Below are 25,325 nucleotides of genomic sequence, written 5' to 3' on the forward strand. Positions count from 1 at the left end.
CTATTGGTAAATATAAAAACAACAGTTTGAAAGAAGTGTGATATATGCCATTCTCGAAAATTAAAGGATGAAAGTGGCTAACAGGAGAAACTCTAGGGGAAGTATTTGTAATTATCCCTATTTTATAGATACAAATATAACTGAGGCCTGAATGGGCCCAGACAGGGCCTAATGAGCCTTGCCTACTGTGTTTTATTCGGCGAACCGGGTACCCAGGCCGTGATGTGTAGTTACAAATTGCAAAAGAGACAGCGACAGACAGGTAAAGAGCAGACCGAGAGGCAGTAGCCTAGCCCATGGAGAAGAAGCTATCCTCAGTTGCAAGGACATTCACTCCATCACCGATCCAAGAACTTTCCCACTTAGCTCAAAGATGCAACGCTATCAACCTCGCCGAAGGCTTCCCGGACTTTCCCGCTCCAGCTCACCTCAAAAACGCTGCGGTTTCCGCCATCAATTCCGACTTCAACCAGTACAGGTTGCTAGAATTCCTAATATGCTAGAAAATACAATTGTCATAACATAATAATCTATGACTAACAAAACGCTACTGTTGTAAAACTAAGGCACGTGCAAGGAATTTGTGACCACTTGGCGGGAATTATGAAGGAAATGCATGGTTTAGATGTTGACCCTCAAACTGATATAGCCATCTGCTGTGGCCAAACTGAAGCATTTGCAGCCGCAATCTTTGCTGGTATTGTTCATACTCTTATGCTTTCATTTACAGTATAATTATTCTGTTTACTCCATGTTACTCGTTCCTTTTGTACAGTTATAGACCCGGGAGATGAAGTTGTGCTGTTTGATCCTTCATATGAAACTTATGAGGCCTGCATTAGAATGGCTGGAGGCGTTCCTGTGAGCACTCTGTTGTTCATAAGTGAGGTTGATAGTTATGGTTTTAAAATAATGGATCAGAGTGTTGCAGGTATTTGTAGCTCTTGATCCTCCGTACTGGACTTTGGATGCAAGCAAATTAATGGAATCTTTTACTGACAGAACGAAAGCAATTGTACTAAACAGGTTAGAGAAATCACTTGATAGAATTGATAAAGTGCATAGCATAGATTAAATATCTTTTTCCCTAATGAATCAATTTGAATAAAATTTGCACGACTTTCCGAACTTCAGAAAAAGATTTTCTGGATAGTCTCTGCTGGATCACTATGAAACTCTATAATCAACTGCCTACTCTAAGTCTGTAACTGTTTGTTTATTCAAGACTTGGATTCTACTTTGGAGGAAATTCAAGAATCGAAATAGTGGCATGCTACAATCTTTATATTTCTTAAGATTGATTAAAATTTTGCAGAATGATGCCTTAAACATCATAAATTTATAACTTAGCTGACATGAAGTGGCACAGTCCTCAGAATCCAACTGGAAAAGTTTTCTCCAAAGTCGAGCTTGAGACCATTGCCGGGGCATGCTGCAGAAGGGATTTCCTAGCTATAACTGATGAAGTATGGTAATCCTTGTGCTTTTTTTTTTTCTTTTTCCTTGTTGTGGCAACTTTGGTTATTAAGTTGATGATAGATAGGGGAGCAGAAACATGTTTTTTATCAAATGGGAAGTGAAGAAAGCTTAAAAATTGCTAATGTTAGTTGGGGTGGTGCAAGTTTAGAGGTTCTTCTCTCGTTTCTCATGATGTTGTAATCTAAGGTGTATCTATCAAACTTGCAGTAACATATGCCCTAAGGTGACTTAAATCTCGAAAATATAAGGGATTTTTTTTCCACCTGCAGGTTTATGAGCATATAACATATGACAACATAAGACATATGCCCCTTGCCTCACTTCCGGGAATGCAAGAGCGGACCATCATCACTTCGTCCCTATCAAAAACTTTTAGTGTCACAGGTCTGACCAGAGTTCTTCTCTGAGTTGGTTCATACTGCAATATCTTTTCCTTTTGTATGTGTTGTAAACCTGTGATAATATCCCTTTGTCATTTGTATCTTTAAGGCCTGACTTCTTTTCATCACTAACAGAAAATTAGTTCTTGTATATCATACCTGGAAAGAGAATCCTATAATGGGAACTGCATTCCTTCTGTATTTTAGAGTGAACTGGAGGTGCCCTAAGGGTATTCAAGCAATCAACTATTGCATAAAGTTGCACTCTCACTGTTGCTGTATTATCTATTAGGATGGAGGGTCGGATGGGCAATTGCTCCAGCTTTCTTTGCATCTGCAATCAGAAACATTCATGTAAAAATCACAGATTCTGCTCCAGCACCTTTCCAAGAAGCAGCCTTGACTGCTTTAAGAAGTCCCCCTGAATATTTCGAATCACTGAGAGAAGTACGTGTTGAAAAGCTTTAGCTCTACTTGGTTTTGTGAGATCAATTGCCTGTAATAACTTGTTGATAGAGAAATTGGTATATGGCTCCTAGTACCCAGCGGAACATTAGCATTGATCGATCTTGGGAACTTTAACTGGGAGCTCCCGGGGTCAAATTCCTTTGGGATGGGGTGGAGTGTGATTTATGAACTAGGAGAGGAATAGTTCATTGCTAACATCATTTTTGTTGTTTTTTCAGGATTATGAATCAAAACGAGATTACGTTGTGAAGTTGCTTTCTGGTGTTGGTTTTCAAATTCAGTTTAAGCCTCAGGGTTCATTCTTTCTATTTGCTGAGCTTCCTGAAATTTCCACACTTTCTGATGTGAGTGCATTGTTTACTTTATTGGCTGTTAATGTGAAAGTCTGTATTCTTTAGTTGTTCTGCAGTGTTCATTTCAAATTTGTTATAATGCCTCACACAAGCAGATATCTGACGCTGGTGCTAACTTAAGTATTTTGTTTCTCCCTTGTGCTAATGTTGCATTTTGATTAATCAGGTAGAATTTGTTAAGAAGTTAATAGAACAGGCAGGGGTGGTTGCTGTACCAGGTCGTGGATTCTTTCACACAGATTTACCAGTGAAGAGTTCATCTCAGGCAAATTTTAACTATCAGAAGAGATACGTCAGGTTTGCTTTCTGCAAAAGCAGGGCTACATTGGCCGCTGCAGCGCAAAACCTAGGTAAGCTTCAGATGTTATAGGGTGTTCCAGGTTGTCTGAACTTGGTTAGAATAAATATGTAATGGTCAATTATTCAAAATGGATATGATACTGTAATTGAACTATCATGAAAGTCAATGCTGCGATATATTGGATTCTAGAACTTGCAGTTTATACGATGCTGATCTAATCACAATTAAAAAGGAATTGCCGACTTGATCGGAAGTAGCATTTGTTGTTTAAAAAATGAGTGCTTTAGAAGCATGTCATGGTGTCCAAGGTGCTGGAGGTGGTGGTTCAAATGTGTACAGTGGAGGAATTGCAGAGAATATGGTATTTTTGTCAATTTTAGAAGTCCTTCCACCTGTCAAAGCCACAAGAGCAGCAATGAGACCTGCATTTCCCGCAATTGTAGGCTCAGTGTAATTGTAGTTGTAACGGATATCCTGGAACCCATCTTCCTTATCTGGACCCGCAACCATGGCTCCTATAATTGTATTTGGATTTGGTCTTCGACTAACTTGCCATTGCCATCCATCTTTACATCTATACTTGACCTTGCTGTTTGGGATTGAAGCACCTCGATGGTGTGCTTGCTGCGGGAAATGGCTGCCAAAGCCTACAATATAACTCATATCACAAGGATTTTTACCTAGGATGTAATCAATCTGGCTCCTTGCAAAATTGCGCAAAGCTTCATTGGTGTAAAATTCCTGTCCACATTGCCATCCCGATACCAGATTGGCTTCAAGATAATCACTGAAGAGTGTAGCCATGAAAGCTGCATTTGCTGCATATTGAAGAGGCCTTGGTCGACCGTGGTTGAGTTGGATCAATCCTCCTTTGGTTCGCTTGAAGGTTGGGAAAGCTGGAAGGTACGAGCACATGATGTCTTCTACATGGTTTTGAAATGTGCTCAACATTTCTTCGTATGGGTAGCCATAGCCCAAGAAAATCCTCATACGGCTTAGAAGCAACTGAGCCCCGGCATGCTTATTGTTCCAGCTTAGTACACCGCGATTTGGGCCTCCCCAGAAAGCAGTGTCCTTTTCGGCCAGGCCAGGAGAGGTAGCAAATTGAAGATAGGTATCATTTCCAGTTGCACAATACAACCAAGCTCCACCCCAAACAAACTCGTCCCAGAAACCGCTAGAGTTGTAGACGGTCGTGGGTGGGTCTGGAATTCCTTTATAATTCTCACCTTGACCTTTAGTAGCAAACTGAAACAGCTTTTCAGCACCATGGACAAGTTTCTTTGAATAGTCTCCACTCTCCTTGAATACAATAGATGCAGCAGCTAATGCAGCTACCGTCTCTGCGGCCACAGCTGGGCAGTTGTAACACCAGGTTGCATGACGTGGGTAGTTACTATCGGTATCAATGTCCTCTGGTCGCATCCAACAGTGTTGATCATGCTCTCCCCCAACTTGTGAGGCTATATTGCTTATCCATTTACTAGAGGAATTGAAGGCGTTGAGAAGGTAGTCAGTGCCCCATCTAATGATGCCTTTGACGTGGTCTAGTTCTCCAGCAGCTTCATATTTTGCACTGTATTCGATCACGCTCCAACTCAGGATGGTCATGGCAAAAGATGCTGGGAAGGTGTACTTGATGGCATTACCTCCGTCGTAGTAGCCACCAACTATTTCATCCTTCAAGCCGGAATCACCCCTCCATGAAACATTATTTTCCTTCGGAAGTTTTCCAGCTGCACGCATTTAGTTAATTGAGCAGAAATTGTCAGGAGATCACTAGGAAGAATGAGGACTATAATTTGGAGATTGGTCATCATATTTCTCGTTGAAGCTTTCTAACACTCAAATCTCAATCTCTATTATTAAATTAGAGCAACATGAACAATTGAAACAAAACATATATGCCTTTTTCATTTTATTTTTTTTCAAATGGATGGTCTGATGGAAAATATTGGAATATCTTCTTAATCGTACAATATATTTTGAAGTCTATACAGGTTAAAGACATTCACAGATTTTACAAATAATCATAGTGCGAAGTTCACAAATTCAGATTAAACTGAACTTTTTTTATAGGACGAATTAAATGTACTGTTAATACTTGCACAATAACTAAAATTTATCACTATTTATTATTTATACTCTCACACGGATAAGTGTTGCACGGGATGCAGTCTTCCTTCAATGACTCTTACCAAAAAGCACAATACAATCTACATTTCGTCGATCATTACTAGCCAATGGGAAAAAAGAACTTTGCTACACTATGGAATGGTCCCCTACTCTCCTAGTTCCCAATAGAAATCTTTGGAGTTTGATGGATTAATTAAATGTTTCCTTTCTCAAAATAAGTTCATCAATTTGCTAGAAGTGAGTTGGGTTCATAAATACTCCACTCACCGAAATACTCAGCTTACCATTTCCCGGATAAAATGAAATGTTCTTTTAACATATAAAAAATGATTAATAAAATTTTAAAAAACACTCTCCACTAACTCTTCGCTAATAATAAAAGAAAATCAGCTAATTATTTTTTCACATGGCAATATTTCATTAGATTGTGATTTTATGTAAGATGCTAATATAGAAAGACAATGTAGTTTTGTAGCTCACAGCATTGCCAACTCTGTATTGTAATAATATTAACAAAATATATAGAAAACTCAATCCATATTTTAGTTTTTCTTAGTCAGTAGCAAATAATAAATAATAAAAATAAGTAAACCAAATAGATTAATTTTATGCAAAGTAATCAACTTTCTTTTCTAAAATCAATAGTAACATCCCATTAAAAGATATTAAAATATAAAAGTATATATTAATATGCAATTACAGATTTTCAAATAATAAAGGAAGTATTAAGATGATTAAATAGTATTAAAAATTTACACTAACCAAAATTTTAGGATAAATAATGTTAATTTAAAAAATAAAAAACGTGCAAAGCTTATAGGGACAGAGTTGGCGACATTCATGCAGAAAAAATACAGGGACAAGAGAGAGCATACATCGTTGGGCGTTGAAGAACATGAGCGCCTGACGGAGTGCGATGGTATAGTTGTCAGGGCCAGGCAGCGGATGCCAGTGACTGTTATTTTTGGTCGCGACTGTAACAACGACGGCAATAAAACCCACCAAAACTACCACAACAAACAAAGTCCTTATTATCATGCCGTCCACGTAACTCGATCTCTTTTTCCTCCTCTCAGTCTCTTTGTCTGGTCTCAACAGCCAGCTCTGTTTCACCTCCTCCTCTGATTGCGACCTGTACGCTCCTCTGTCGCAGTCAACGTCGCCGTCGTCGAAGGATGGAGTTGCGGGGGTTATTTCAAAAGAACCACCCCATATGTTTCTGTCTAACATATCTGTTTTTTCTTTTTTCCCCTAAATTTCTGGCTTCTTTTTTTGTTTGCTAAAGCTCTGTTGATTGATGCTTATAACTGGTACGTAAAAGGAAAAATGGAAGCAAAGCTGTCAAAGGTTTTTGTATATGAAATGAATAGGGAAAGGAAGTAATCTTAAACCTTATGGAGAGAACTACATACCATGTATGTAGCATTATTATTTATTACCCATTTAATTTCTCTCTCTTCTTAGGAAATGTATCAGATAAGTTTTTCTAGGGAAGATGATGACTGCCACACAACTATCCATTTACGTACCGCAGTTAACACTATTAGGAATTAGGATAAACTACAGTAAGCTTTTGCAAATCTAAACTATTTGGTTAATTTGCTGAAATCTTTGCAAATAATTATAAATATTAAAAAAAAAAACTCTAATCATCTCCTTTTCTTCTCATTTTTCATGCCATCGTTTTTAGACGGCAGTGGTCACTTTTTTTATTTTAAAGTAATTAATTTTTAATAAATTAATTAATGATACAAATATAAAAGAATTTGCTCTTTCTTACTAACCCATTATGATCTAATTATCCGAACGACCAATTTCTATTAAGAATTTGTTGTTCTTTCATACAAATAATTTATTTTTATCACATATAATATAAATAAGTAAACAATTAGTTTTGGAAAAAAATCTCTTACAATATTGTATACTGAAAGAATATCTAAAAGTTGGAAAGCATTTCTAACTTTTAATTATAAGTAATAGGCTACAGTTTTAGTTATAATTTCACCAAAGTTTCGGTTGTGTTTGAGAAAATCGGAGAGAAAATAAAAGGTAAGAAATGTAGCTTTTGTTTGAGTAGTAAAAAGAAAAAAAAAAAAAGAAGAAGAGGAATTAAAGTAAGATTTCAGGGATATCAAATATTCCAGTTGGCTTGTAACACCTAAAACTATATCCCTCCATTTTGGAAAAGAAAAAAAAAAAAGGTTGAAAAGTGGGAGACGTATAAATGAGTCAATAAATAGCATAAGATATAAATAAAAGTGATTGAATTAATAATATGAATTTGTAAAAGATCAATATTATTATTATTATTATTATTGATTAAATACTATATATATATATGATGAGTTATTATATTTATTAATAATTTACTCGTGTTAATACATAATTATTAATTATTTTTTTATCTAAATTTTTAATTTAAAATATCTTATTTTAATTTTAAATATATTATAAAATTCTCCTCACTGATGTAACTTTATAGAATATTGTAAGTAGAGTTTCATACAAAATTTAGCATACTATATATATATATATATATATATATATATATATATAAATTCTCATTTTTATACAAATATATTTATTTTTTATCCAACACTAGGATCTTTATAAGATTAGAAACTTAATAATCATTAGTTCTCTATTCGTGCGTTACATGACTATTATTATTATTTTGATTATAAAATTAAATTTATAAATACAATTTAATCAATTATTTAATATTTAAAATTAATTTATAATATTTAAAAATAATAGCAAACTAAATATTTTTAATTTTTTAAAATTTCATTTATATTATTATATTAATAAAATATTTATTTATTAATATATCTTTAAATTAATACTATAAATAAATTATTTTTAAAATATTTATTTATTGACTCTAATATTATATAAATTAATACTATCAATGTAATTGTGATTACTATTTTTTAAATTAAAAATGATTATATAATTAAATATTAATTTATTAGTAAATAAAATATTTAAAAATATCATTTTTGTAATTAAAATTATTCTCTAACTAAAAAATTAATTTTTTAATTAATATAATATTAAAATATAATTAGTATACTATTTTTTAAAATAATCATTATCTAATTATAAAAATAATTTATTAGTAATATATTATTTTTTAGGATTAGAATTAGTGTTTAATTAGAATGCAACTTATTAATCAATAAATTAATAAAAAAAATTATAAAATTATACATAAACTTGAATCTTAATGTGTCAAAATAATATACTATGAGCAAAACAATAAAAAACAAAAACGCACTTCATACCTGATATTTAGTAAATAAAATAATTTACTCAACGTAAAATAAATCATAAGCCAACATGCTATCACTGCACTCCCACTTGACACCTATCGTAATGATAAACGGCTCGTCTCGTCGTGACCTTCTCTTGAATTCTCAAAACTTCTATTACTCCACCAGCAGAGAACTGTGTCTTGAAAGTTCTAGGGAAGTCAGAATAGGATCACCTAAATGGCAGTTGTGACGAGTAAGTTTTGAAGTGTTTCTTTTCGAGTAATATTTAATTATTTTTCCACAAATAAGTAAATTGATATTTTTCTTGCATATCTCATAAATAAATTTGAGAAGCAGTTTATAGTTTATTAAAATAACGAATATATAAAATAAAAATTAAATATATTTTTCAATATCGGTAATTTAAATGTAACTTTAGCAACAGGTGAAACTTGAGTTAGAGTTATTAAGTGTCTGTTTGGTTCAGTTGATCAATGCAGTTAGTACTTAGTGACTAATAACTAGTAGCTGATGGCTGATAGTAAAATTTTATTAGCAGTTGGTATTAGTATATTAAATGACTATTGAAAATTTAATTTATTGTTAAATATGTTTTATTTTATTATATTATATTCAATAATATAAATTAATAAAAATAACTTATAATAATTAAAAATATTATAGTTAATTTTTTAGTTTAATTGTATTTATTATCAAAATTATTTTAAAAGTAAAAATTTAAATTTAAATTTTACTAATAAATATTTATAATTTCAAATACTATAATTATAAATGTTATAACTATTTAACTATTAAAAATAATTTTAAAATAATAATTATTTCTTATATAATATTAATCTAAAGTAAATTATTAATAATAAATTTTAATAAAAATAATAGTATCTAAATAAATGAATAAATCAAATTAGTATCAATTGATAAGAAAAAAATTATAAAGTATAATTATCAGCTGATCTATCAATTAGTGTTTTTTAGTCATGATCAAACGTATAATTGTTCAGTGAGAAACAACTATCAATTACATTAAGTCTTTTGAACCAAACACCCTCTAATTTTATTTTTTATAAGAGATATGAGTATTCCATTAATGAGAATCTATTCATAATAATCTCGACACGTAGTAGTAAATTATAATTTTACGGAAAGAACGTTTCACTCAATAGCACTAAGTTACGTATCGACTTTATATGGATGTCTTTTGACGAGTCCGATTGTTTGAATGTTGGATTTAATTTAATTTTTTTTATCTTTACCACTCATAGAGGAAGAACTCAATACCCTTATAATGAATAATTATAAAATTCATATAGAATGACATTGAAAAAGATAGAAAAAAGATATAATTACAATAAAATAAAAATATAATTACTAAATAAATACTGTATTTTATATATTATTTAAAACGTAGTGTTTTATTTTTTTCACATCTTAATAACGTATTTTAGTATGAATTTTAATTTAATATTTAATAAAACTACTAATTGTAACACAGCTACAGTTCCGATAATAATAGAAATACAACTAAGTAAGCATTACCCATCTCATAACTAAAAATAATATTATCTAAATAAATAATAATTTAATAATATATATTTTTTATAATTAAAAGAAATTTTCCAATCTAACTTCTTATCAAGCTATAATTCTTCTTTTTCTCTTTTGTTTATTGCAACAGTCGAAAGCATCTTAGGTTTTTAGACTTTTAAATTAAAATAATAAAAGAAATTCTTTAAAGCTATAATTCTTCTTTTTCTCTTTTGTTTATTGCAATAGTCGAAAGCATCTTAGGTTTTTAGACTTTTAAATTAAAATAATAAAAGAAATTCTTTAAAGTGTCTAATTTGAGTTAGCAACTCTAACACCGGGTTTTCTTTTCTTATAACTGAAATCGCAGACACCTTAGTAAATTTTAGATAATAATTTTAATAACAATTATAATAAAAATTGATATTAAAAAAAATAAAACTACAATAATATATGTTTATGAATAAATATAAAAAAATATTAGTATTTATTTGGCAATTAAGCCAAAAATAAATTCAGATAAATGAATTGATTAACCGCTGACTATTCCAAGATACCGCATACGTATTTCACGCGCGCCTGATCACTAATTAGTGATTACCGCCTTCTTCTCTGGAGAAATTGATCAGCCGAGTGAGAATGGGCAACAACTGAAACCAAAACAGACTTACCATAGAGAGAAATAATTAAAATGTCCGCTCTGATCACAGTCGCAGAAGACGAACAGCGGCAAAGCCTTCTCCACCACTATAATGATGAAGACGAAAAAGAAGAAGAGATCGCACCTTCCTCATCATCATCGGATGAACGGGAAGCACTTCCGCCTCCTACACCTAATCAACGGCTCATGTCCCTCGACGTCTTCCGTGGTCTCACAATCGCGGTACGAATCAAACAAATTAAAATTTGATGAGCTGGCAGCAAATGTTTCTGTTGTTTATTACTTTTTTTTATTGTGCCAGTTGGACTTAAAAAGAAACTAGAGGTGTATTTGTTGTGATAATCTTAGTGCTCTTTTATTGTTACTTTGTATTATGTGTATAGATTAAGAAATTAGTAGGATTATTTTGTTAAGGCAAGGATTATCTGTTAAAGAGTTACACGGAGATTAATGAAAGAAGATACTTGATTAATTTTTACATTGCTTTGAGATAGTTTGTTAGTCACTTGATTAAGCTAATTCAATACTTTGCTACCTGTTTATGAATAATGTCAAGGGTACTGGGTTGTAATTATCTTTTAAGGTACTGGGTTGTAATTATCTTTTAAGTTTGATTGCATTTTATAGTTTTTTTTTTTTTTTAACAGCTGATGATTTTAGTTGATGATGCTGGAGGAGCTTTCCCTTCAATTAATCATTCCCCATGGTTTGGTGTGACACTAGCAGATTTCGTTATGCCCTTTTTTCTCTTTGGTGTTGGCGTTTCTATCAGTTTAGTATTTAAGGTAAGCAAATTTCTCAAGTTTCGAGATTGTAATTGTAATTTGATGGTGTCAATTAACGTGGTATTATGCAGAAAATATCTAGCAAATCAGTTGCAACAAAGAAAGTCATGCTGAGGACAATTAAACTATTTCTTTTGGGTGTGTTGTTACAAGGTAGGTTGCTATTTGGTAATGTGGAATAATAATTACTTTATTGCAATCCAAGTTATTGACTCATGACTGATTAGTCTTTTATTCATATATATATTTTTTAAAATTTTCTCTGCATTGGTAATTAATTTTCCAGTCTGTAAAGTAATACTATTTTTCATGTGCATTATAGATTACGGATGACCACTTTTTTCTTGCATTGATGTGTATAACAGTTTACAGGAGTTGATTTTCTATTCTTGCACTGTTGACATTATGCTAATAAAGCATGGCTCTGAATCTCTTCTTGGCCTCAGGTGGATATTTTCATGGGCGTAACCACCTAACCTATGGGATTGATGTGCTCAAGATACGCTGGCTGGGTGTATTACAGGTAAAATTCTTAAATCATCAGTTGCATCAATTTGGGTGTTCTTGTTGGCATAGTTTATTCTTGTACGACCATCGCTCTGTCAAAAGTGATTTGATCTTTGGATTCTCTAGCTGCTTCACTCTTCATTCCTGGACAAGTAAATGCATTATGCATATTGTAGGTTTAGAGAATTTGGATCCGAGAGATGTGAATTTGTGGAAATGCTTGGATTTACTTACAATTCAAATGCCTATTATCGAAATTATAGAGACAGTTCAATGAGTTGTTATGTTAGTTGGCAACCTGCATTACTTTTACATGAATAAGAGAGGACTCTGATTCTTAAGTACATCTGACTTGAATGTTTATATCTCTTTTGCATTGGAAGAATTGCAAATGATCCTGTAGTCAATGTCATTTAATTTTTCTTTTTAAAAGCCTTTTTTCTTTTATGATCAACAAACTTTGGAAGTGAAGTTTTACTTCAGACCCATGCTCTTATATGTTTATTAAGCTTATCTTTCTATGATTTGTAGAGAATATCAATTGGGTATCTTTTCGCTTCAATTTCAGAGATCTGGCTTGTCAACCATTGCATAGTTGACTCACCTTTGGCTTTTATGAAGAAATACTATGCTCAGTGGTTAGTTCTGTTACGTAGAAATAGAATTATCCATCTTTTATAACCTTGCTATTCAAGCAAACTGGATGGTCAGAGAGGGGCAAGTTTGATTGGGGTTTCTCTTATTTGCACTTTACGGTACATTTGGAATCAAATAAACATGCAATTAAAATCACTTGTATTTTGATTTCCGAAACCAGAGTCTATAAACAAATGAGTTATTAAGTGGTACACTATTTACTATATGTGGAGAGAGAGATGGTTAGCAAGGAGAGATTTATCTAATCAGTTTGTGTGGGGCGGGATTGGGGGGGTTGGTGGGTGTTGTAGTCTTTTACTCTCTACAAATTATTTGAATGTTCCATCAATTTAATGCAAGTTATTTTAATTATAATGAATTTGTGGAATTAAAATTGTGACATTGTAAATGAATTCTCAATCATTTTCCAAAAATTTGAGTTATGAAAATCCAAATGATAATTAAAACTCAATGTTCTAAATATATTATAATGGAATTGCGAATGAGTTGCAAAATTTTTTATGGGTTCTACTTGTTCCTAACACTAATATGTTGAACGAATGAGATTAGGATTCAAAGTGAAATTGGAAGTAGAATTGGGGTTATACTAATTCTCAAGACCAAAATTCTGGACGTCTTTTATACATAAGATGCTTTTTCTTAAGTATTTGCTGTTCACATCAGGCTGCTAATATATTCTGGATGTTACTATCAAGCCATAATTTTTTGTGAAGAACAGAAGAAAAAACCAGATGGTAGATGACTTATATAATTATATACTAAGTCTTGTCATGATCAGGTAAATTGATAGAATGCCTAAAAACTAGGTTTATCATATTGCCCAACTTATATTCATTATGGGTGTCAAGACAAAAGTACTGTTTTTTTTCATATGAACTAACAAATCATCTTTAAGTTGGCTAAGATTATGAAGGTCTATTCTTTATGTCTTGTCAACATTCTGAAGCAAGACTTTGCTTTATTTTGTAGGATGGTTTCTTTGATACTATGCTCCTTGTACACGTGCTTGTTATATTTCCTTTTTGTTCCAAACTGGGAATTTGAAGCTTCAAGCATCAATTTGTTTGGTTATGGATCTGGTACTCAAACTGTGAGTTGAATCATATAAATTTGCTCTTAATGACAAAATCTTATGAAAAGTGTAGACAGTCAGTACAAATGATAACTCTTTCCCTCAGAAGCTATTCAATAATTCGTCAAACTAATTCTTGTTAATATAGAGCTTTAGTTCCATTCTTCTCTGTCTCATGTGTTTTCACTCTTTATGTTCTGGAATTAATTGGGACCGACATATGTCTCCTCTAGGTGATTTGTGGGGTAAGAGGAAGTCTTGAACCTCCTTGTAATGCAGTTGGGCTGATTGATCGATTTCTTCTTGGTGAACATCATCTATATCAGCGTCCTGTCTACAGAAGAACAAAGGTGCTTCCCTGGATAATTTTCTAGCAGTCAGTTTCTTTCCTGTATCAAGTATTTTAATCTTGTTTGTTCTCACAGCAATGTAGTGTTAACTCTCCTGACTATGGACCTCTGCCACCAAATTCACCTCCGTGGTGTCTTGCTCCATTTGATCCTGAGGGTATCTTGAGGTTACTTTTGCCTTTATTTTGTATTCTCTTCTTCTTCTTCTTCTTCCCTCTCCTCTTTATAACTGTTACATGCCAGTATCAGACTTGGTTATTAAACTTTTACCTCAGTGGAGAAGGAGCCTGAAACTGAAATTTGTGGATGACAAACATGTGCATTTCTAGCTATATGATTAAATACTCGAATGATAATGTAAGAAGATATTGACCTTCATAAATTCAAGATTTCTGATTATGCAAACCTGTTGGGCACTTCAGAATGCTCAATAAATCTTTGCATAAATCATTTGCTTAAGTTCCATGTCATTAATCTCATCATTTGACAAACTAAGACATTTTAGCATCAGTTGATATTGTTTACAGTCTAGGTACTCGAATATGAACACTAAATTGTTATACCGATAAAAAAAATTTCAGTTCCTTGATGGCTGCTGTTACCTGTCTTCTGGGACTGCAGTTTGGACATGTACTTGTTCATTTGAAGGTATGATACTTATTGTCATGTAAATGCTCATAGATTTGTCTCGATGCTGCAGTTTGATGGAATCTGCTAATAGTCATGCTATACTTGTTTACTACAGGACCACATGCAGAGGATACTTGTGTGGTTGATTTCTTCTTTCTCTTTGCTGGTTACTGGATTTGTTTTGAAACTGATTGGTAATTACATATTAAAATGATCTATTGAGAATTGTCTATTTCTTGAGAAGATCCACTTTGTTTTCTCTGGATGATATTTGTGAATATTGCAGGCATTCCTTTTTCTAAACCACTTTATACATTGAGCTATACGTGCATCACTACAGGAGCATCAGGCTTGCTTTTAACCATCATCTTTTATGCAGTGAGTTTATCGCCCTACTTTGGCATGCGTGTGTGCGTATATAGATATATGTATATTTTACCTTTGGATGATACCATGAAAGGAAACATCTCAATAGCCAAGAATATTTATGAATTCCGACAAGGCAAAGTTGGTAATACAACAGCATAATTCCTCGAGAATAAATAAAGAACTTCTGAGTCTTGGTAATTCTCTTAGCAAAGAGTGTCTAATTGCCATTCCCATCTCCAGACAACACACTTGAACTCCATTATGAAAGCCTTGCTTTATTCAAGCTACATGAGATATGATTATCACTAAAGTTGCAAAAGGCTTTGAGCAATTGGTATTGGGAATATATATTCAAAATTTGTGAAGGTAATTTATTATGACTACCCGTGTAAATTATCCTTAATCTTTGCATGTATCTTTGTTGAGGATGAGCATTTGATAATGTCTCCATCTCCTTCACGTTCTATTTTATGATATACTGCTCAAGTTGATCAGGGTCCTGTAGAACAAGTGTTTGAGGTGCACTAGACTATAAGGGAAGGTGATGAAAGCGATGTCAGGCTCCTGCCGTTCCAAATGATTAAATCAATGTGACTTTTGAGGTGCACATAGCTACTTAAATTAAATTACTGTCATATATCAGAATATGCCTTCCTATTCACATTGCTCGAGGCTTTTTGGACCTTAAAGAGCATATCTCATGTTGGTCAATTGAATCAAGTGTTTGGTAATTGCCAAGTGTATTTCTTGGAGATGGGAATGTCTTACACGAGTATAGAAAACCAAATCTTATTCGAAGTTGGCTGCTTATTTGCTAGAATTATGGTATGTATTGCCATCCCCAATTTTGATACATTTTGTTGCATAGGTTTCTCCAAAGGCTAGTTTCATTTATTTGCACCAAATTCTTAAGTTAAAGCCATAATAGCCATGGCTCTTTTTTTTTTCCCTATTTATTTACGCATACATACTGGTAGAGGAACTGTCATAGCTTTCTAGGTGCAGGTCAACATATTTTTCATAACAGTATAACAAATCATGCTTGGGAATCATGGAAGTGGTTATGAATTGATGAGGCTGCATAGAAACTTCTTGCGTTAGGTTGAAATGTATTTCTGAAAGGCACCTTCTTATCTTACGGTACTATTGCTAATAGGAGAAATTGCATTCAACCATATGTGATGCAGGTTGATGTCAAACATTTTAGGAAGGCAATAGCAATTCTTCAGTGGATGGGAATGAATGCACTCATTATTTATGCTTTGGCAGCCTGTGACCTTTTCCCAGCAGCTCTGCAAGGTTTCTACTGGCAATCACCTGAAAACAACTTGGTAAGGCCTTCATCTCGTCTTGGTTACAGCCGCCACTTAGTTATCTCCTCCCTTTCCCTCCTCCTTCCCCCATGATATTTGTTCTAGTTTTTACTCTTCAAAGAGAAAAGAAAGTAGTTCCCTTGTTAGTTATTAGAAGTCTCTAAATGAAGTATTTTTCTGCAAAATAAGATGGATATAGAGAGTCTGCTTGGATTATGTACTGCGTGATTCAACTCGTACTTTACCAAGAAGATATAGTTTATAGGCTAACTTGGCCAAAAACGACTTCCAGGTTGATGGAACAGAATTTCTGTTACGGGCCATGCTCCATTCAGAGAAGTGGGGCACCCTAGCTTTTGTGATTGCGGAAATCTTATTTTGGGGCCTTGTTGCCGGTTTCCTACACTGTAAGGGCGTTTATGTAAAACTGTGAAAACCATGTACATATTCTAAAGTTCACGTGCATACCACTAGCTTTTTGTTTTTTTTGACAATATACTATGGATACTTTCTGTGCTGCACTTGATTTATAACTAAGCCTTTAATCCTAATATGTTAAACTGATTGTTCAATTCTAACATGTTAAATTGATTGTTCAATTTAATAGGTTAACCTGTAATTTGTAAAACAGGTTAATTTTAACTTGACTGTCTACAGGTGTTGGAGACAGATAGAGACGAGATATTTTATGATTCAAGTCATTCCCTCGAGCTGGAAAAGACGAGAGGGGGGGAAAGTAAAAGAAAGAAAAAAGTTCTATCGCTTTTGATTGTTCTCACTCGAAAGAAGAAGAGAAGGTAACGGGGAATAACTCCGACTCCAAAAGCCAGAAACAGCGCACATTCTACTCCGACTGGTTTACCATCTTGCAGTTGCGGGATAACCTAATAATAAAAGGAATAAAAATAAAAATAAAATATAAATTCATCAAATAAATAAGACTTGATTATCAATACTATTGATGGAAAAAATGGCTTCTAAAAAGTGAAAAAAAAAAAAAAACTAAATTCAAACAAACCAAAAATATAAATAAATAATTGCAATAAAAAAGAAAGAAGAATTGAAGTTGCATTCAGAAATTGAAAGAGTAGTCGATATAATGATATATTTTCTTCCAAATGTATCAATATCACTTAAAATTAAATTGATAGATATACTTTAATATTAATTTATAAAATTTTAAAAATAATGATAACTTAATTATTTTTAAATATATTTAATTTTTAAAAATTTTAAAATTTTATTAATGTAATAATATAAGTTATTTTAAAATTTCTTATTAATTAGTTTTAATATCATATAAATTATATATTAATACAATTCATATTACTATTTTAAGATGTTATTTTTAAAGATTAAAATTTATTGTATAATTAAAAGTGAATTTATTATTGAATATAATATTAAAAATATAATTTAAAATATTATTTTTAAAAAATTAAAATTTATATCTAATTAGAAAATTAATTTATTAGTTAAATATAATATTAAAACATAATTAATATATTATTTTTAAAATAAAATTAATATCGTTATTTGATTAAAAAATTATTTATTAGTTAATATTAAATCATAATTAATATCTTTATCATTATTTGAATAGAAAATTATTTATTAGTTAATATAATATTAAAATATATTTAATATGTATTTTTTAGAATTAGAATAAGTATTTAATTAGAAATATAATAAAAAATTATAAAATTATATATAAACTTAAATCTCATATGTTCAGAGTACAAATATCAAAATAAAAATTATATGTGAAAAATTAAACATACATATTTAGATTTTAGAAATTAATATATATATATATATATATATATATATAAAAGTGAGAAGAGTGGGATCGATTAATCTTGACTTCAAAGATATCCCTAGGTTTTGGAGCATTCCACAAAAAAGGTAACTATTCTAGTGGATTCAGGTTTAATCCTTAAGATGAACAAATTACTCCAGAGCTTGAAATGCTGTATCGTCAGGATTAGGTTTTACAGTAGAAGCAAACTCTGGGTTACATCAGCAACTATAAACTCAATACGAGTTAAATAGAAAGGAAACAGTATCGGGATGAGAGAATAATCTAAGTTTTTATTACTGTAAAAGAATTCTAAGAATTTTCATCAAAACAGACAAGGGAAAGGAAAAAGAGCCTGTGGATTAAATATCCAAGATCATTTCTTGTCTTTGATAAAATGGTTAAAGTATAATACCGAAAATAGCGGCAATGCAGATCAAAAGACTGCTGCTTTGGTATATTTTGGTTTCTTCCTCTCAAAGACACATATATATAACTTCTTGTTTAGCATATTCTATACCCTTCCAACTTTGCCAGCTTCAGATTCCACCACCATATCCTGATGTGAACTGGGAAAAGATCATTTTTCTTTTTGTCATTTTTATGCCCCATATAATTAAGTAGCTATTAGCTGTGTGTCTTGCCCACAATTTTGTCTTTCCTTCTCTCTCGAAGAACCTCTATATTCAAGGGAGGGATAGAGAGAAATGGCAACTGAGAAAGCCAATGCTGAGGTCTCAAACACTCACACTGACGGCAACCAAGAGAAGTCCGCAGAATCCTCGTCTAACAGCAAGGAATTCACTGCACCACCCCGCTTCGGAAAAGCACTTGCACACAGGGCGCTCTATGGCTCAAGCAGCCGCCGTGCCGGAAGCAGAAAGGTAAGAGATAATGACACGAGAACATTACCAAGTAGGCTAAGCAATGTTTCATTGGCTGATGATGAAGAAAATTAGGGAAAGATTGCTATATGAAATATACTATGTTAGCATGTTCTGTTTAGTTTTACATTGTACAATTCATGAATTTCTGTTATGTGCCTTTTGTTAGTAGTCAACTGGTAATGAAGCCACCTATAGAATCTGATGCTGAATTACTAACAGTTGTAGAACAAACAAACAGAATATAGTACTCATGATTCCCTCTCCAACTACCAGGCTTAACTCTCAAGGTTAAACGGAAAACTTCTCATTCTTTGAACAATTTGGCAGAGCAACAAGCAAGCAACAGAATCCCAGATTATCTATCTCTTCTTTCGTACTTTCTGATTAATCCTAAAGTTTAAAAGAAATGCAAGATTTCACTGAAGCATACATGTGTAAATAAATATAGACAAAGAGATAGCTAATCTAATATTTTATTTACTATAAAGCATTAGACTGGCCAATTGATCAATGAACCAAAAGAAAAGGAGTAACGTGGTAATTTCTTGCTTAATAGGTTAGCAAAATATGCTATGGTCATTTCCTTTTCATGCAACGGAAACAAACTTCTGAAGTGTTATTAGTATTCATAGTATAATAAGAGATCTCTCTACCAAAAGGCAATGGCTGCACAAGAATGCATGGTGGGGCAGATTACCAAATTGTTCGCTACCAATGTATGATCATAGGCGTTTACAGCAACTGCCTATGATCTCCAGCAATTTACTCAGGAAGAATCTTGAAGTTATAGTCTTCATGTGAAACTTGAACTCCAATTATAATTATCGGATGAAGCATCAAAGGAAATAAATTCAAGTAGTAAAACAACTGAACTTTTTCCAGGCCACACAGATACAGACGGAAAACAAATTGCCATCGGGTATCAATGTTCTATACTTCTAGCCAGCTGATTTGATCCAACAAAATGCGCCGACGCAAGGTTGGGACCTGGGCTTAACCCTGAGATTCTTGAACTTGGAAAAAGGCCCATTGTATGAAGATAGGTCCATAAATTTTGCATCTCAGATAAAAAAAGATTTGCACACATGCAAATACTTTAGTTCATTCATTTATTTTATTTATTTCGTTCAATGTGGTCCATCCATAGTAAGCAAGTCATCCGAAGAAACTAATTTTAGGATAGAATTTTTTTTTTCTTTTCATGGACCCCCATTGACAATGAAGAGAATTTCAAGTCCTTGCCCCCTTTTTATATTTATTATTATTTTTTAAACTATAAAGTAAGTTAAGAATTATAACTATGCATTCGTTTTCCATTTCATGGAATACAAATACTGTGGCTTTGGAAACTTGAACACTATGGAAAAGGGAACAGCAATATTGAGATTGGGCCACAATGCCAAAGCTTTCAAATGGGTCATGACATCATAACTTATTGTTAAATATTGATTTATTCCGGTAGGGCTGTTAGATATTTATTTCAAAATTAGGATGATTTGTTATCATTATACTCTTACGTGTCATTATTGGGGTCTGTCGTACTTTTTCTATAGCATAATTACTTGGCTAATACTTGAAGACATTCTGCAAAATAACCTGATGCATAGTGAAAACTTCTGTACAGTGATATAAATAAAAATTGATATGTAATATAAAGAGTAAATAATTAAAAAAGAAATATACAGCTACTTTTTATACATCTATGTATATATATCTTTCGGAGAAAGAAAAAAACTATGTATATACACACAGAAATAGACGCAGGAGGGATTACAAAATCAACTTCTGTCTGATAATGCGCTGCATTTGTTTTGAGCACTGTTAGCAATTCTCATCTACTTAGCTGAAGACACAGACTTGGGTAGTTCTATAGATGGATATATTATTGAAAAGAAAGGGGACAAAGGGCCCTAGATTGAAGTTGTTGCGATCAGATATCGACACAAAATCACATGATTTAAGGGGTTGGTTTTATAGAAATATCAAAAAACATATATGTATGTATATGTCACAACTCATGTACGTACCTATCTACTTGAGAATAACAGGGATTGCCAACAGATATCAGCCCCCACCTGAGTCCAATGGATAGCACGTTCAATGTTTGTTGTTAAATACCTATGTTCGAGAATTGGGTAGCACCGCATCATAATAATTACTCTTATCTCGAATAAAATCTTACATATATACAGCCGAAAAGTGTGTTACTCTGTGATGAGATATAATGCACTAACTAGCTACAAACAAACTAGTTATCTTTAGTGCTAAAGATATCACTTAATAGCCATTCATAAAGGTCCTGGTGCTGGATCATGTAATATTGCAACTTCTTAACTTCAGCCTTTTGTCTCTTCTGATAAGATATAAAGGAGGGTGCTTCGTGGTTCCTTTTAATAAGAACTCTGCTATCTTTTTTTTTTCTTTTTCTTTTTTTAATTTATGAAAGGATTAAAAAATTATGAATTATTAGATTGAAAAACTCTCTGTCATTTGAATTAGATTTGAAGTAGGAATCGAGTATTTTGATGTCAAGTGCAGTAATAATGTGATTGAAATAATTGGAACTAAAATTCAAAAAACTAAAGTTTTGTTGGAAGGTTCCTACTACTAATGCATACGAAGACAAGAAGTTCAAAAACCTATGGATTGATTAATGGAATCAGCTTGTATAATGATGACATATATAGTTATAGGGTAGCAGGCTAGCTACTTGATGTTACATGATATAATGGTACATACATAGATAGGGTTCGTATATTTCTTGTTTTCGTTGCAGTCAAGGTTCAGTATTGAACAAGAATTTCTCCGAAAGGGAAAATGATGATACACAGCACAGATGTGATCTCCTATTGTTCCTAGAGCCGCAGGTTAGAATATGGACCAGGCAGGGTTGGTACAAAAGAACAACATATATGTATTATAGGTTTCTTTTAGCCACTATACAAGCAGGTACACTAGCTATCCATTGCAGCTATCAATACAAAGAATTTGAATTGAGTTTGTCGTATTGAGGCACAAAAAATCTTCATCTTGAGATCATATCTATCCACTGGGATAACCCTTTTGGATAAAGACATTTCCGCGTGCAAAGAGGTCACCAACACTAAGATTATAGCTATTCATTACTGTATAACCATCGAAATCTCTGGATTATTAGCTAATATCTTCTTCTCTTTTATAAAGGTTTTAATTAGGATCAACATTATTTTCATATTAGTATACATGCTATCTTTTAAAAAGAATTAATAGAAAATCTTTTTTGTTATTATGATAATTATATTATTTTTTGTTAACTTCATAAGATTTCTTTTTGTAAAATGTTTTTATTTATAAATCCGAGTGATTCAATCAGTGAGGGGAGTGTATTTGTGCTGGGTAATCAGACTGTAAATGCTGATTAAAATACAGGTTTTGCTTTCACCATGATCATATGTAAGCACATGCAGGCTCACTCTTTTCTTCTCTGATAATACCTTGCTCAATAATTCGCATTGCTAATGAGAAAAGAATTCTGAGATGTCTAAAGAAGGTAGAGCTTGGCCATGCCCCCACCACTGCCATATGGTGTCAAATCATCATTGCCCTCCATGAATTCATTTCCGGCAGTCGAAGAAAATCATTGAGTAGCAAATTAGCCCTACTGCACCTATATTTTATGATTTCGTGCCCAAGTTGATCTTCCCTACATAATTCATCCCTTTCTTTTTCTTTTGCTTTTTTTTTTTTTTTCTTTTCTTAATTTCAAGAATTCTTCGTACGTTTTGTAATCACGTACTACGAGGCTGGATCAACGCTCTCTTTTCCTTATATGGTATAGATATAAATTTTATACTCTTATTTTGCGATGACTTCTATTTTAATCATATAATAATTTATCATAATGACTATTATTATTATTATTATTATTATTATTATTATTATTATTATTATTATTAGATACAATATTATTATTAATTATTATTATTATTATTATTATTTTCATTTATATAATTTGTTTCCATCAACCACCTATCATTATTTGGTTGTATGTCTTTGGTGGATTTAGTTTGGAGTAGCCCATTACCCACTCCAGAATTTATCAATGAAATTCTAGATCGTATTAGAATGATTTTAAAAACCGTAAATTTTTATCGGAGCCTTTGTCAATATCCATTCTATCAAACTGATGAAGAGAAAAGAGAGAGTATAGGGTTTTCAGGGTGTAATTTGAAAAAGAAGATGTATTATCTTTGAAGGATTGTAGTATCATGGAAAATATATCGAAGTACAGTTTTTGGGTTATTCTTTTGCATGTCTAGTTTTCATGTTGCGTTCTGAAAAACTCTGTGTAAGGAACAACTAATGTGGGGGACTTTCGTGTTTATTGAGACCTTTTGCCTTTTTCATGAAAACTTCAGGAGAACATTATTTCTAGTGCTTTCCTGTTAAATGTGTCTCGCCTGCAGAAAGAAATTGTTTCCCTTTTATTTCCATCGTATCCAATGACGGAGCCCAGGGGGCAACCGCCATAACTTTTCTTTTTTTCTTTTTTTCAGAAAATGAAATTAATATTATAGCATATGCTAATTTAGATACAAATAAAATTACTCTTTCTAAATTAAGGATTAAAGATCTTTTATATGCCACCTCCAAAAGCAAATAAACATATTATGAATGTAATATATGAAAACCTATTACACACATTTTGCTTGGACTTTTGTATGTATGCACTGCAGGAAAGAGTACATATTCGGATGCAGGAGAAAAAGTGTAGGTACAAACACGCAAATGCGGGGATTCAGCTTCATTTTTTCTCACTTTCCAGGCTCCTGTGGCATGACATATAGACCCCCTAATATCATGAGCAGATTGATCGAAGCGGCAAGTGATAGACAACGACGTTGTACTGATATTAAAGTGTTCCTTTCCTTGTCACACTGTCAAGTCCGAGAGATGAGGAAAAACTCAAAAATAGATGGAGCAAAATCGTCTTTAGATACCCAATAACACATTGAATGGCTTTTACTTGGGAATTTAGAGAAAGAAAATGTAAAATCGAGATAGGATTATGGGAGACACTGTGATCATCCACGAGGGGCGAAGGATGCGAGTTTGTCCATGCGCACTTCGGTGGCCGACACCCTATATCTTTTCTACCTTGACCTCAGAAGAGGTACCAACACGTGTCGGTTGGTTGCATTACGAAGTACATAAAAAATTTATTTTAGCGTGTTGCTTTCCCTCTCTCACATGCCAATCAAATATTTTCTTTTTCTTTTAGAAAATTTCATGTGTTAAATGTTATTTGTAGTTGGCAATGCAGCCAACTATGGCACTGTTCATAATTACTTAACTATCTCTAATGTTACTCTTCTCTTAAGTTTTAGTTCATTTAGCTTATATGTTTCTGAAGTCATGTAGGGTTGTGGGTTACAAATCGAAATCTAATTTAGATTTTCAACAACCAAAGTAGTGAGAGAGTATCATCATATATAATTGAAACTAGATTCAAACTAAAAGCATCATACTAGAGATGATATTAAGAATAACTTCACTTATGGTAATCCATTTTAAAAGAATAAATATAGGGTTAGGGCGAATCTGAGTATGTTGGGGTTACTTAGGAAGGAATGCTCATAGCCAATAGTTGTGGATGCACATACTATATAGTTAGCGAAGTAGATAGATTAAGTGTACATAGAGAGTTACATGTGTTTTCGTCAAGTCTCTTTCTTTTGTAGGAGATCTAGTTTTAGATTCAGTTCAGTGTTTCTGCTAAAGTTCACATAAAAGCTATGCAACTAGGAATCTTTGGGAGGATTATTCAGCGAAGAGGCAAAGTCTCGTACACTTCCTATTAAAACCACCTCACCAGTTTAGGATTTTTCGGATGCTTTACTCATTTTGTGGTGCTACTTTAATGGTAGACATCATCGGCTGGAGTGTGGATGTATGTAACTAAATAATTGCTCGCATACAAGTTGTCAATTACATACTTTCTGCAATAGTACTTCACTGTTACATCTTACTATTGAAGTGGTAGTCAATATATATAATGCGTTTGGCAGTTGTTGGATGGTCTACTCTTCATTTTTTTTTTTTTTTAAATCTGCATAATCATTTCATCAATTGAAATTGGTTCGACCACCATATATAGATTGTATTTTGTTGCATGTGAGAATTAATAATGGAATTCGACACTCAAATAGTATATAGCTTTGGAGAAGGATTGTTTAAATTTTAAAGTTATAATGAGCAACCAATTTGAAAAATAGAAGTAACTTCAATGGGTATTTAAATTTTTTACTGACTGAATTTTTAAGTATATAAATCAATATTTAATATCTCAATTTTCAATTAGGAGAGACTATTATATATATGTTGAATTTATAATGTCA

The 25,325-nt window shown here is 32.5% G+C and overlaps 3 protein-coding genes across 6 annotated transcripts; 2 read left to right on the plus strand and 1 right to left on the minus strand.

Annotated features, from left to right (window-relative positions):
* Positions 1 to 221: 221 nt before the first annotated feature.
* Positions 222 to 3,169, plus strand: LOC8265160 (probable N-succinyldiaminopimelate aminotransferase DapC). The gene is made up of 9 exons (XM_002515276.3): positions 222 to 478; positions 567 to 697; positions 776 to 861; positions 932 to 1,026; positions 1,370 to 1,466; positions 1,749 to 1,863; positions 2,152 to 2,306; positions 2,546 to 2,671; positions 2,847 to 3,169. Exons 1-9 carry the CDS (start codon positions 297 to 299, stop codon positions 3,048 to 3,050), a joined length of 1,191 nt encoding a protein of 396 aa, XP_002515322.1. The 5' UTR covers positions 222 to 296; the 3' UTR covers positions 3,051 to 3,169.
* Positions 3,170 to 3,275: 106 nt separating this feature from the next.
* On the minus strand, positions 3,276 to 6,547 carry LOC8265159 (endoglucanase 25). Its single transcript, XM_002515275.3, has 2 exons — positions 5,993 to 6,547; positions 3,276 to 4,717 (listed from the first exon to the last, which is right to left on the minus strand). Exons 1-2 carry the CDS (start codon positions 6,345 to 6,347, stop codon positions 3,276 to 3,278), a joined length of 1,797 nt encoding a protein of 598 aa, XP_002515321.1. The 5' UTR covers positions 6,348 to 6,547.
* Positions 6,548 to 10,449: 3,902 nt separating this feature from the next.
* LOC8265158 (heparan-alpha-glucosaminide N-acetyltransferase) lies at positions 10,450 to 17,394 on the plus strand. Of its 4 annotated transcripts, XM_015716967.3 has the most exons (14): positions 10,450 to 10,802; positions 11,228 to 11,365; positions 11,437 to 11,518; positions 11,812 to 11,888; positions 12,404 to 12,510; positions 13,499 to 13,619; positions 13,835 to 13,951; positions 14,027 to 14,118; positions 14,533 to 14,599; positions 14,697 to 14,775; positions 14,868 to 14,959; positions 16,138 to 16,281; positions 16,556 to 16,670; positions 16,921 to 16,999. In XM_015716967.3, exons 1-14 carry the CDS (start codon positions 10,611 to 10,613, stop codon positions 16,935 to 16,937), a joined length of 1,440 nt encoding a protein of 479 aa, XP_015572453.1. In that variant the 5' UTR covers positions 10,450 to 10,610; the 3' UTR covers positions 16,938 to 16,999. The 4 variants fall into 4 exon arrangements, with proteins under 4 accessions (XP_015572453.1, XP_002515320.2, XP_015572452.1 ...); XM_002515274.4 differs by lacking the exon at positions 16,556 to 16,670 and having other exon boundaries at positions 16,921 to 17,394; XM_015716966.3 differs by lacking the exon at positions 16,921 to 16,999 and having other exon boundaries at positions 16,556 to 16,835.
* Positions 17,395 to 25,325: the final 7,931 nt, after the last annotated feature.

This window comes from Ricinus communis, chromosome 1 (assembly GCF_019578655.1).
Source record: "Ricinus communis isolate WT05 ecotype wild-type chromosome 1, ASM1957865v1, whole genome shotgun sequence".
NCBI classification, from domain to species: Eukaryota; Viridiplantae; Streptophyta; class Magnoliopsida; order Malpighiales; family Euphorbiaceae; genus Ricinus; species Ricinus communis.